Here is a 13,021-nt window from a genome sequence, read left to right on the forward strand (position 1 = left end):
CCATTGGTGCTATTGAGTTTGATATCTATCACTTATTCCCTTTGTGACATCAATTCGTTCATTTTAATCTCTAATTTGGAAGGCATGACGATTAAAATTGACAGTTCACAAATGTTTTTGAAAGAAGATTTTAGGTGTTGAAATAATTTATATATACATACATATGTTTTTAAATTTTGCTTTACCGGGTTCCTTTTTTTTTTTAACTCATTTACTTCAGTTGGGAGAATAGACAGTATGTATTTAGAAAATTATGGAACTATATAGATAAATATATATTTCCATAATTTTGATTCATATTAGAGATTAAAATAAGGAACAGAAGATTGTACAAGTTTTATTGTATATGATCAAAAATTGGATTTCGTACTCATTTCCATTTCCACATATTCTAAACAATATATCTGCAGCCAAATTGTGATTCTGCGCCAAGCAAGTACCGTAGGGCAAAGGTCATCCTGTAGAAATACTAGTGTTTTAACTTCCTCTTCTGTGAGTGGGTTAATGCCATGATACAGATGCCTTCCCCGTGTAGGTAAGAGAAGATAAAGGAAATTGTATTGAAATTTTAATGTTTTCTTTGTCACTGGAATAAAATCCATTGACGTGAGGGCTTTTTTACAAAGCTGTTCTATGTGAATAGAAAATACAGACAGGTTATTAACCAAATGTAATTGCCTGGTGATAACAGACTCTTTGAGTCTCTATCGGACCCATATTTAACTTAAAAAAAAACAACACACGAAAAAAGGCTACCAATTAGGACACCACATTTATAGCGAGTAGGAAAATTATGCGTGGACACTTTAAACAAAAAGATGACACTTTTATAAAAATAGAACTTATTATTTTGGAATACCAAACTCTTACTTTATATTGTTTAAAAATGAAAGAATGTAATACTTTTTTTTTTTTTTTTTGGTCCCCTGGTGCCAAAAAGCATGAGGTAACTGAATATGCCCAGGCATCAGATGCTGTAGAATACCTGTCCACAGGTCATGTTGCCCTAATCCTGGTGAATCTGTCCAGACAATTGAGGTGATGACTGTAAAATACAGTGTGTGTGTGTGTGTGTGTGTGTGTGTGTGTGCAGTGTGTGTGTGTGTGTGTTCTGTGTTCCTAGCAATGAAACGTGCTAATTAGAACACTCAAGGTGAAAACATCATTCATTGGCTTTGTAAATCTGATACTTAATTTTGAAGCGTTACATCCAGAGCATTTTGTGTTCAGTGATGTCATCATATTTGCATTCTGGGTGGAGGTACGGGAGCTCCCGTGAAGGAGGCAGCAGTGATTAATGGAAGAACACTGACACAAATCAGAGCCCAACTCCTAGCTCTACAGAATGACTTTTTTAAGATAATAGTTTTGAGGGCTTCCCCGCTGGGACAGGCATCCTTCTAAACACATAATAGATATTTACCTCATGAGTTTAGGAAATCATTTAATCTTCCTAAGTATCTAAACACATGTATAACAAAACACTTAGGGGAGAAGTTCTCATGAGTCCTGCTCAACATCGTTCTTCTGCTTTTCAGGGTTTTCTTGTTTTTGTTTTTGATTTTTGCATGAAAAAGGGAACTTAACTTGGTCAGTATGATGGGAAAACCCCATATTCAGTAGAGACACTATAACTTTTTTTTCTTCAGATTTTTTTAAATTAAAGTTCCTTGGGGTGACAATGGTTAATACAGTTACATAGGTTTCAAGTGTACAATTCTGTATTACATCATCTATATATCACATTGTGTGTTTACCACCTAGAGTCAGTTTTCCTTCCGTCACCATATATTTGATCCCATTTGCCCTAATCTACCATCCTCTTCACCCCTTACCCTCTGGTAACCACTGAACTATTGTCTATGTCTATGAGTTTTTGTTTCTTTGTTTGTTTGTCTTGTTCCTTTGTTACTTTATATCACACATATCAGTGAAATCATATGGTTCTGGACTTTTTCTGTCTGACTTATTTCGCTTAGCATCATAATCTCAAGATCCATCCATGTTGTCACAAAGGGTACTATTTCATCTTTTATTACCACCGAATAGCATTCCATTGTGCATATATACCAAACTTCTTTATACATTCATCTGTCAAAGGACATTTTGGTTTCCATGTCTTGGCCACCATAAATAAAGCTGCAGTGAACATCAGAGCACATATATCTTTATGGGTAAATGTTTTCAGATTTTTTGGGTAGATACCCAGGAGAGGGATTGCTGGGTCATACGGTAATTCTATTCGTAATTTTTTGAGGAACATCCACACTGCCTTCCATAACGGCTGCACCAGTCTGCATTCCCACCAACAGTGTATGAGGGTTCCTTTTGCTCCACAGCCTCTCCAACACTTGTTATTATTTGTCTTGTTGATGATACTGTAGCCATTCTAACTTGAGTGAGGTGGTATCTCATTGTGGTTGTTATTTGCATTTTTCTGATGGTTAGTGATGTTGAGCATCTTTTCATATGTCTACTGGCCATCTGTATGTTCTCTTTGGAGAAATGAGACACTATCTCGAGAGATCAGCTTGAGATGGTGACTTCTCTTCCAATTGTGCTACTTACTCCATTTATTGTTGCTTCCTTCTGGGCCGAGCATCATGCTTACCATTAGATGAAGTGTGATGAACAAGATAATGGGTCCTTGTTCTCATATATCTAAGAGTCTCCCTGACTTACAACCGGATTAGTAAACTGACACCTGAATTGTTCCTTTGGGACAGACCTTGCAGTATTTTTCTGTCCATCCCATTCAACGAGAAACAAAACAAAACAAAACAAAGCAAAAACTGAAGGCCGCTGCTTTGTCATATGCTCTTTTCACTTTCCATGGGCCAGATCATGAAAAATAAATCTGAGAATTGTTATTTTGGTCAGGTTCAACAAAAATATATGAATTTCTTAAATATTTTATGTTTGAAATTGGTATCGTTTTCTCAAGCTATAAAAATTATTTATTTCTTAGCATTCATTTGAGCTACATTTTATTGCAAAATCATTTTATGTTATGCTTTCCTTTTGAACTCTAAGTTCAGATTGGTGCAATGTTTTCATTTTCTAAGAGAGATAACAGGGGCTGCGTTTTTGCAGCTGACAGCCTGTGATTTGAACAGATGGGAAAGTAGTCTCTGGTGATATCTAGAGCACCTTTTGGGGCTAGGCAGAATAGCCCCAAGTCTGAAAGGAGTTGGATACAGCTTCTGCCACAGATGATTAGCATTATAATATTCTAGGACTAGGCTGGGTCCAACTGTACACCATTCCAGCCTGCCTATTTTCAGAGGAGGCAGCCCTCCTTCCCTTCCTACAAGCCTGTGGACAGATGCCCGGATCAAACTTAGAAGCCGAATGACCTGGGACCTCCAGCACCTGCCTTCAATGTCCTGTCCCTCCAAAAGCATGGCCGACTATTTTCCCAACACCACCCTGTAACTGCCTTTTGTCCCCTGGTCATGCCTTGTGCATTCTCTCCTCATGTCTTTGCTCATGGTCCCATCTTTTTATCCAAAGCTTGTTGCTGCTGAAGTGCACATCTCACGCTCACATCCTCCCTACATCCCTCCTGGAACTGTTTATCCTACATAGATTATCCTGTTTGGAACTCCTATGACATCCATTCCATGTATGTGACATGCAACTATGTCTCTGTGGTAGCTCTTCTCTTTCTGTCTCGTGGCAGAGCGGCTGCCCTGTGATGGAAACTTACACATCAGTGGATCTCCTCTATTATCAACGAAACTCTTGGGATGCTTCAAATAAGTGTCCAGAGTACGTGACACCACTGATAGTGATTCCAGACAACAAATTTCCAAATCTTTTTGATAAGCCAACTTCATTATTTATGTTTTGCATGTGAGTCTCATGGGAGGGTCAGGTGCAAATTCTCATAGTCAACATAGGGACAGAATCGATGCATGTCTGTTAGTTATACACTAAGACAATACACTTCTTTAAACATTAACAGTAAGAGCTAACATTTATTGAAAAGAGACAATGGGTCAAACTATTCCTCATTTTTAGGGTGAGGAATCTGAAGCTTAATGAAGTTTTAAGTCATTTCTCCAAGTCACACAAGTAAAGGAAGAGTCAGGACTCAAACCCAGGCCAGACTTCCTCCAATTTGCTTCTTCTTAAACATAGTTATCTAGGGAATAAGTATGTTGATCGTTAGAACACAGGGCACCAGGTTTCCCATTAATACTTCAATCCACTAAATCTGTTTACTCAAAATTATGACATTGCATGAGATGAAAACGCATCTGACATAGCATCTAAAATTCAAGATAATTTTTACAATCTTGGCTTTTACTTACTGGTAACATGAAAAACTATTGTAACCCAGTTTTATGGAGGAGGAAACTAAGTCATCACATAGTTAACGAATGTGCATACTGTGACTTCCCTATTGAGATCTTTCCATGATCTGGGCAATTTTTCCAACAAACTGATGTACTGTACTTCCTATTTCTCTGATGCTTCTGCCAACCTCGCTTACCCAGCGATTGTCTCTTCATCCCCAAATGACTAACCAGGTATCATTTTCATTATGGAGTTTTTCCTGAATACTTCCTCTGCAAAAAAAAAAAAAAAAAAAAAAAAAAAAATGTGCTTTATTTATTTTTCTATTGTCAGCATATAGTAATTTTATAATAATGTCTTTGGGTTAAACATGACCCTGTAATTTCAAAATTATATGTTTCTTTAAAGTTCACATTTTTCTTTTCTTATTTTTCTTATCTTTTTATTTTTATGGCAAAATCTGTCAGCTTTCAAATTTGGATTAAGGCTGTTATTTCCCTTTAAACATTACTAACATTTTATTCAGGGATATATTCCCTTAGTGAGAAAAAGCAGAATTTGGCATAATAACAAGTAGCTGATTCAGCAAGAATGCACCTGGCAAACTGAGTTGATTTTGTTTTATACATACTTTTAGGTTTTCTGCTGTGAAAAGCTGCAATGGGTCACAGAGTAGCTGAAGACAGAAGGCTCATGCAAATTAGATTTTAATTCCTTATAGTATTATATCACCTATGTTGATTGCGTTGATTAGAAGCTTTACATAACATATATCTTGGCTATATAAGTCATGTAAGACCTGTTTTATTTTAATTATCTCCCTATATAAGTTCTTCCATTTGTAGAATTAAAATTAAGAATTAAAAATTAAACCTGCACATATGAGTCAATGATGTAGCCAGGTCATTATAGGCAGTTTATTTTTAAAATAGAAACAGTTTTATAAATATAGAATTAAATTCAATAAGAGATCATGAATGCTTTAAAATATATAGCCATATTCTAGAAGTAAAGACCTTAAAAAAAACATAATCTAGCATAACTACATAAAATGTTTCAAAGATTTTTACCAGCTCTTGGCTGAGATATGAGTGGTAATTGTCCCCAAAATAATCAATAGCAAACTAAAATTGATTGAGTTTCTGCAGTGTCCTAGGAATTATGCCCAAATTTGTACATTTTAAGCATATTTTACTATCAAAATAATTTGATGTAGTAGATATGATATCCTTATTAGAGATATGGAAGTGGAGGTTAAGATTAACTTTTCAAAATCACACATCGTGTATGTAAGAAACCAGGGGAGTTAAGCTCCCAAATCTATACTACATTATGTCCTCAGTTTAGCAGTGAAAATGTAGCACAGTTATTTGACTATTAGAATAAGCTTTAGTTTTTTTATTTTTAAAATTTATTTATTTACTGTTTTTTTCTGTTTATTTTGAATGACTGTGAGAGTGTGGAGAACATTAAGAGGGGTTCACGTTAGTATCGGAAACAGCAGGTCACTCTTTACCATAGTGAAGAGAGGGTTTATATCAGCTGAATGTAACTGGAATATAATTTCACAGTTTTTGCTAAATTCTATTTAAAAAAATTACCTTTATTTAATAAACTACCTTTATTGAATTAACAAACTCCCTTTGTTAAAATCCTATGCTTTTAAACAGATCATATATAAAAATAATAAGGAATGTGAGGTTTTAAAAATAAAATGAAATTTAGTATAAATTAATGCAACACACCAAAGATGAACAATGTAGAGAATAATAAAATGCCATTTATTAAAAATACTAGTCATAAAAATGAAGTCTATGCTGTTTATATTGTAATGGTTAAAATTTCAAGCCAGAAAATCATTTTTCAGTTGTAGTGTTGAAAGAGTGCGTGGATTTGGTATGTTTAAATATTGAATGTAAATTTTGTAGTTTTAAAAGAAAAAGAAAAAACAAAATCCTAGGTTAAGGATCCAAGTCTAATTCTAATGGAGGGTCATTTCTATGACAAGATGTTTGCAATAATTACAAAATATTCTGAATCAGAAGTAGATTTCCTTAATTCAATGGTTACCATGTCACAGGGGCACCTCTCATGGAAATAAAATGCAGCATCCGACGTCCCACTATTCTCCTTCAAATATGGCAACATCCTTGGGGCAGGGCCCAGAGTGGTAGTGTAACAAGTGGATGGGAAATGGACTATGGGAGCTGGGCATAACGGGCTTGAAAGTCAGACCCACCTTGTCCTACCACCCGTCTGCCACTGGACAAATTACATCACATGTGTGGAACTGGATTTATCTGCCCACCAATAGTAACCAATAGTAACCTCTCCCCATGAAACCCACCGAGTACCGTGGACAGTGCACAGGAGGAATTAAATGCGGTGGCTATTTAAAAAGTAATAATTCACTGCGTAGTGGTGTGGTTGTGTGATGAGGTCTCCTTGCCTCATACGCACATCGCACCTATGTCAGGTGTGAAGCATACAGAGGACGAAGCTGGTGTCCAGGCAAGTTCTTAATAAGAAGTCCTGTTTCTAAGCCTTGCCATATAAATAAGGTTTTTGTGAGTCTTTCGAGTAGAATATTATAAGTATACAGAGAACCTTATGCTGATATTTGACATATGTAGGTGGAGACAACTTCCAGAAACATCTCTGGGTCAGCTCAACTCAGCATCAAATGATCCAGTGGGAAAGCAGAGAAATGGAATGCATGGTTATCCACTGATTAAGCCATATACATACACACACACAATCAAACACAGAGTCAACCATAGTCTGTTTTTGAAGCAATATAAGAACAGGTTTAAAATTATTTAAATATTATATAAATGTGATATGTCACATGAAACAGGACAGAATATCTCCTCTCCCAAGCAGACTAAATTGAGTATAAACCAATTAAATATGATAATACTATGGTACCTTAGATAAAATAAGATAGAAAAGTGAGATAAAATAATAACAATAAAGTTAATTATTGAGACACTAATATAAACCATTAAACACACAGAAAAAACTCAACATGTAATTGATCACAATATGACCTAAATGCTTAGGCTGTGTGAGGAGAGCAAAACGTTTGTGTGAAAGAATGACATTATTCGACACTCATGATCTACAAACGGTGATCTTGGAAAGGTTGCAATGCCATCGAGCAGATGATGATAGCCAGTTACAATCACAGAATGAACAGCATCCCAGCTTTCTATTCCATTTTTAAACCTCACAGGATGACAGTCTCGTAACCAAAGTCATCATCTACAATAAGAGAAAGAAAAAATGAACATTAAGACATGTAAGAAGCCAAAATATTAGCAATAAAGTGGACGGAAATGTCATTTCTTCCCTTTATTGCCTTTATGAGTCAAAGTAAAAGTGAATTTTACTAGAGCTTTAGCATACATCTGCTCACAGGAACAACTATTATCCCGATCTAGAAAATATCCCCCGACTGAGAATCTTACACAAATAACCTGAGACACGGAGACGTTGCTGAATATATTAATTCACAATTGCCATGTTTCCCCGAAAATAAGACCTAGCCGGACAATCAGATCTAATGCGTCTTTTGGAGCAAAAATTAATATAAGCCCCGGCTTTATGTTATATTATATTAGATAATACCCGGTCTTATAGTAAAATAAGACCAGGTCTTATATTAATTTTTCCTCCAAAAGACGCATTAGAGCTGATGGGCTGGCTAGGTCTTATTTTCGGGGAAACAAGGTATATAGTTTATAAATAACTGTATCTAACTTTGGATGTTAACTCTCTCTAAAATCATGTGTCAGACCAGAACATAATCTTGCCTCCACGTACCAACAGACTAGTTGAACTGTTTTTTTTTTTTTCTCTCGTAAAGACAGGAGTAAAGCTATCAGAACCTGGGCCTGGGCCTCTGACAGCAGCAGAGGCTTCTGGCGGCTTTGCTAGAACGATGCTAATGCAGGGGCAGTTGTGTGGGACTATGGCGGGAGTTTGCTCAGCTACACGTTCGCATCTCCATTGGGCACCTCAGTGAGTCCTATTTACCTTAACCCTTCAATGACATTTGTGGCCTTTTAGGAACCGCTCTGCTTAATGCTGGTGCCACAAGGTGAGACCGCAGAACAAAGAAGAAGCGGTACAAGGAGGGTATTGCTGGGGTCTCAGTGTCTGTGTGTCCCTAGAAACTCACGTGAGAATCCCGGGCCCAGTGTGGTACTGTTAGAAGGTGGGGCCCACGGGAGGTGATTAGGTCACCAGGGTGGAGCCCTCATGAGTGGGATTAGTGCCCTCAGAAAAGACCCCACAGAGCTTCCCAGGTGCTTCCACCCTGTGAAGATACAGAGAGAAGTCGGCCATCAAAAGAGAACCCTCACCTGGTTATGCTGGCAGGCTGCTCTCAGACTCCCAGACACTACAACTGTGACACATAACTGGTTTTCTTGTTGTTTATAAGCTACCCGGTCTGTGGTAATTTGTTACAGGTAATTTGTATATCTGAAAAGGCTAAGAGAGCTATAGATAGAGGTGGGATTGAACTTATTTTCAGGAATGAAATCAGAAGGAAAATGAGATGGGATATAATTTGTGCTAGCTGGTCCCTCCCCGCAACCCCTGCCTGCCCTAGGAGAGAAACAAACAAAATCAAGGTAAAGGAAAAATGGTATATTTTTAATGACACTAATGTTTTATCAGTTTTCACCTTTTTTCTTTACTTTTCTTTTGATTAAAGGAAAATCCATATTGTCACTAGGATTTTCTTAACCCTCTAAGTAAATAATATCTTTTGATACAAGAAATCTTAAGATGTACAGGTATTTCTGATGTTAAGGCTATATGTTTTAGACAAAGAAAATACACCTGGGAAAGGGCTCATTAGTAACGCGACTGATCCTGGAAGGCTGAATGCGTGAGTTTATAAACACGAACAATGCGATCCTGGGTTCTCCTGGGATGTCCACAAGCTGTTGCTTCCTCTGGTTTGATCCAGGAGGTCTCTGTAGTGGCCTCCCTCTCTCCTTCCTTCCCTCTCCCCCTCTCTCTCTGTCTCCCTCTCTCCCTCCCTCCTCCTCCCTGTTTCTGCCTCTCTGAAAAATAATTTCTGTAGGTTCAGTCATGACACAATGTAATTTCCTTACAGATGGAAGCTTGTCGTCTGAAGAAATTAAAACACATTCAGCAGATTCTCACCTGTAATAAAAAGCTGTCAGAATGTCTAACTGCAATAATATACTTAAGGAAATGGATAAAGCATATGTATCTTTTTCCAGCTTAGATATAAGTATCAGGCATAGTTTCTTGTTGTTTACAAGCCACCCAGTCTGTGGTAATTCTACATAATTCTGAACATAAACACCATGTTTCCCTTTATAGAAGAAGAAGCATATTAAGTAAAAACCATCACTTTTCAAAAAAATTTTTTGTGGTGAATGTTTTACTAGTCCTTCAATGAATGTTTTACTTCCCTTAAATTATGTAACCACTTTCAGGGGATTTGGAAATAATTATTTCAGTAAAAGGCTGTAGAGCTCCTGAACATGCATAATTTCCCTTAAGAAAAATTAAATCAGGATTATATAAGTATATCACTACAAATCCATTTGGCCCCAAGGCAGTACGTGGAAGAAGTAAGAATGCAGCAAGCCACCAAAATCAGGTTGGCCTCTAGCTCTGCTTATCCTCAGCAGTCTTCCTTCAGTGACCATTTGGAGGAAGACCAAAGGTGAATAAACAGTCCATGGCCTTGGAAAGATTCAACAATGAAAAGCAGTAGAGTATTTTAGCAAGAACCCCACACCTAGTAAGAAAATGAAGGGGAAGAAATACACTGTATTAAAGGGAAGAGAGGTTACATAGTATCTACGGAATATAGGTTTGACCTCGTCCGTGAAGCCAAGTGATTCACAGAAGGAATCAAAATTAGCAGTGAGACAAGTTGATGTGAATGAGAAGTTTGCATTTATCAAATTCTTTGTATGAATGGGAATTTCTCCTTTTCAAACATAGGTCATTTGAAGGGGTTTTTAGAAGCCTGTGGGAATATTTAAGAGGTCATGAGATGTCCTGGTCAAACTATATTCTCAGCCATGATATTCTTTATGTTATTACAAATATTATAAACCATAAAGTAGCCCCAACCATCTCACTATTATCTATGCAATATTCTGACATTTCCTGTTGAGCACGCAACATTGTATGTCATTTTAATCATATTTGCATCCATGTGCTGTTGCCCTGATGCCCACACATACAGTCACACCCAAACATCAATAACCATGTCTGTCTAATGTGTCCCCAGATAGAGTACAGTGTCTGCACCTTGCTAGATGCCAATTATATATTTGTTTATTTGATGAATGGTCACATGATAGATCGAGGGTTAATGCCCTAACAGCCATTGAGATACCTTTTCATGAGGGACTATAGATAACACATGTCATAACGTATTAGCTGCTCCACACTTCAACTCAGAGTTTCTATTTTTAAGGAGTTTCTCTTAAGTTAACAATGAGAAATCAGAACAGAAATTTGTATGCATAGATATTTACTGCAATGATATTTATAATATGTAAAGATTTGACAGCAGAAAAGAGTTTCACAATAGGGGAATGACTTGAGATAATAGTATATTCATACCTTAGAATATTATAAATCCATTAAAATGGTATTTTAAAAATATTTTTAAATAGAAAAATATTCCAAATATAATTTTGGTGGAAAAGTGGGCTCAAATCTGCATAAACATCATAACTGTGGTTATAAATATAGATAGAGTCATGTACTTAGCATATAGGTATATATTTAGTATATGTATGAGACGGAGAGAGGGAGAGTGCGTGTGTATGTCTATGTGTGTGTGAGTGTGTATGTGTGTGTGAATGTGTGTGTATGTGTGTGTGTGAGTGTGTGTATGTGTATGTGTGTGTGATTGTGTGTGTGATTGTGTGTGAGTGTGAGTGTGTGTGAATGTGTGTGTGGGTGTGTGTGTCTGTGTGTGTGTGAGTGTGTATGTGTATGTGTGTATTGTGTGTGTGAGTGTGTGTGTATGTGTGTGTGTGTATAGAAGAAACATTACCAGTCAGGCTGCCTGAATGTGATTCCCACGTAATGAGATTTGCCATGTAACAAGCAAATTACTTACCCTCTTTTCCTCAGTTTCCTCCTTTGTGAAATAGGGAAAATAAAAATAGGGTTGATGTTAGGATTATATGAGTATCTGCTTGAAACAATGCATAACAAAAAGTCACATCCAATTCTTAGCTATTATGATTATCTAAGTATACACACGTTATATGTACACAAAATGGACCCAGGTACATACACAAACATTCACAAAACTATGTAAAATTGAGAAGAATGCTTTCAGTGAGTAGTTTTGGCTTTTGGATACCTTTTGAGTTTTACTTTACATGTTTTTCTATTTTCTAAGTTTTTCTAGAATGAGCAAATATTGCTTTTATAATGAGAAACCAAAATATTTTGCATGGTGTATAAGAACAGATGGATTGAGTCACATATAATGCATATGTTTAAAATATAATACTGTCTTAAAAACACAGTAGCGCTTAAAACAGGGCTCAGTACACAGTATGCATTGCAGGAGGGTTTGTTAAATTAATGTAAACAGTAGTTGAGGGATTGGATAATTATTAGTAATTAATTACTTTTATTAGTAATTAAAGAATATTCAACCCAAGAGATTTTCAAGAAAAGAAGTTATAGAAAAAAATTAGGGTTGTAAGAGAAATTAGTATCAGTTTAGCCACGTTTGGATTCTATAATTCTTTCTAAGCCTTAAGTATATTTGATAGGCAACATTGGAAAAGCCCACAAAAAGGGAAAGCTAGAAAATCCACAGAAAGTGAAAATAAGTGTTATGGCCAAGTCCAGATTCTAGATAAGCTGGAGAAAATAATATCAGGGCAAAATAGAATAATTTTGTTTTAAGGAGGAAAATCTTTTGTAAGATCCTGGAGTAGGGAAGGGAGGGCTGGATATAGGTATACAGAAAGTTTTCTTTAAAAAAGCAAAGAATGTACCAATTCAAGAATTGATGGCTTTATAGACTCTGAAATCAGAAGTAAGGTGGTCACTAAGAAAGGGAGGCTCTGCAGAGAATGCTGATGGCTTCAAGTAATAATACCGGGGGGACCGGGCTCCATAGTGGCAACGACCTGGGTCTGCTGTGAAGTTCCAGTGCAGCAGGCACTAGTCTAAAGGGAGCTGCTGTAGAAATGATCATTCAGATATATACATATGTCTGTCTAATCGGGAGAATTAGAGACAATTGTAGTAAAGACAGCTAATTGTAACTGAAGTTATTGAACAGTCATAGATATGGTAGGAAAATATCTTATAAAAATTTATGGAATTTCAGCTTAATTTTAAGACAATATACTGTAATTAAAAGAAGTTCACAAATATTATACAATATAATAGATTACAATTTAATAACTCACATTCTATATTCCTTAAAGAATGGTCAAATATACTTGGGTGTAAATTGTTTATTTTACATTAGAATTGAAAAGCAATACAAAATCAATGTTTCATTACCCTGCATAATTTTCAATTAGCTTAATCTGGTTACTGTGAAGAGCTAGAGATCCTTACATTCAAGGCTAATTCTCTTATCTTTGGAAATCATTGTGGCTAAAACAAGGGGACGGTATTCCTTTAAATAGATCATACTCCCTGCTTTCACTTTCTAAAACATATTTCTTTTTTT

The 13,021-nt window shown here is 36.3% G+C and overlaps 1 protein-coding gene and 1 long non-coding RNA gene across 2 annotated transcripts in view; one reads left to right on the forward strand and one right to left on the reverse strand.

The window, feature by feature from the left end:
- Positions 1–13,021, forward strand: part of LOC141573127 (uncharacterized) — a 339,255-nt gene that overhangs the window by 98,322 nt on the left and 227,912 nt on the right. The gene's annotated exons all lie outside the window — the stretch shown is intronic.
- Positions 6,063–13,021, reverse strand: part of CCDC102B (coiled-coil domain containing 102B) — a 199,622-nt gene continuing 192,663 nt past the window's right edge. The window contains exon 9 of the mRNA XM_019729363.2: positions 6,063–7,566. Within this exon, the coding sequence (XP_019584922.2) occupies positions 7,563–7,566 (4 nt within the window). The 3' untranslated portion in view covers positions 6,063–7,562. The remainder of the gene's footprint in view (positions 7,567–13,021) is intronic.

The sequence above is a fragment of the Rhinolophus sinicus genome, linkage group LG09, assembly GCF_036562045.2.
Source record: "Rhinolophus sinicus isolate RSC01 linkage group LG09, ASM3656204v1, whole genome shotgun sequence".
Lineage (NCBI taxonomy): Eukaryota > Metazoa > Chordata > Mammalia > Chiroptera > Rhinolophidae > Rhinolophus > Rhinolophus sinicus.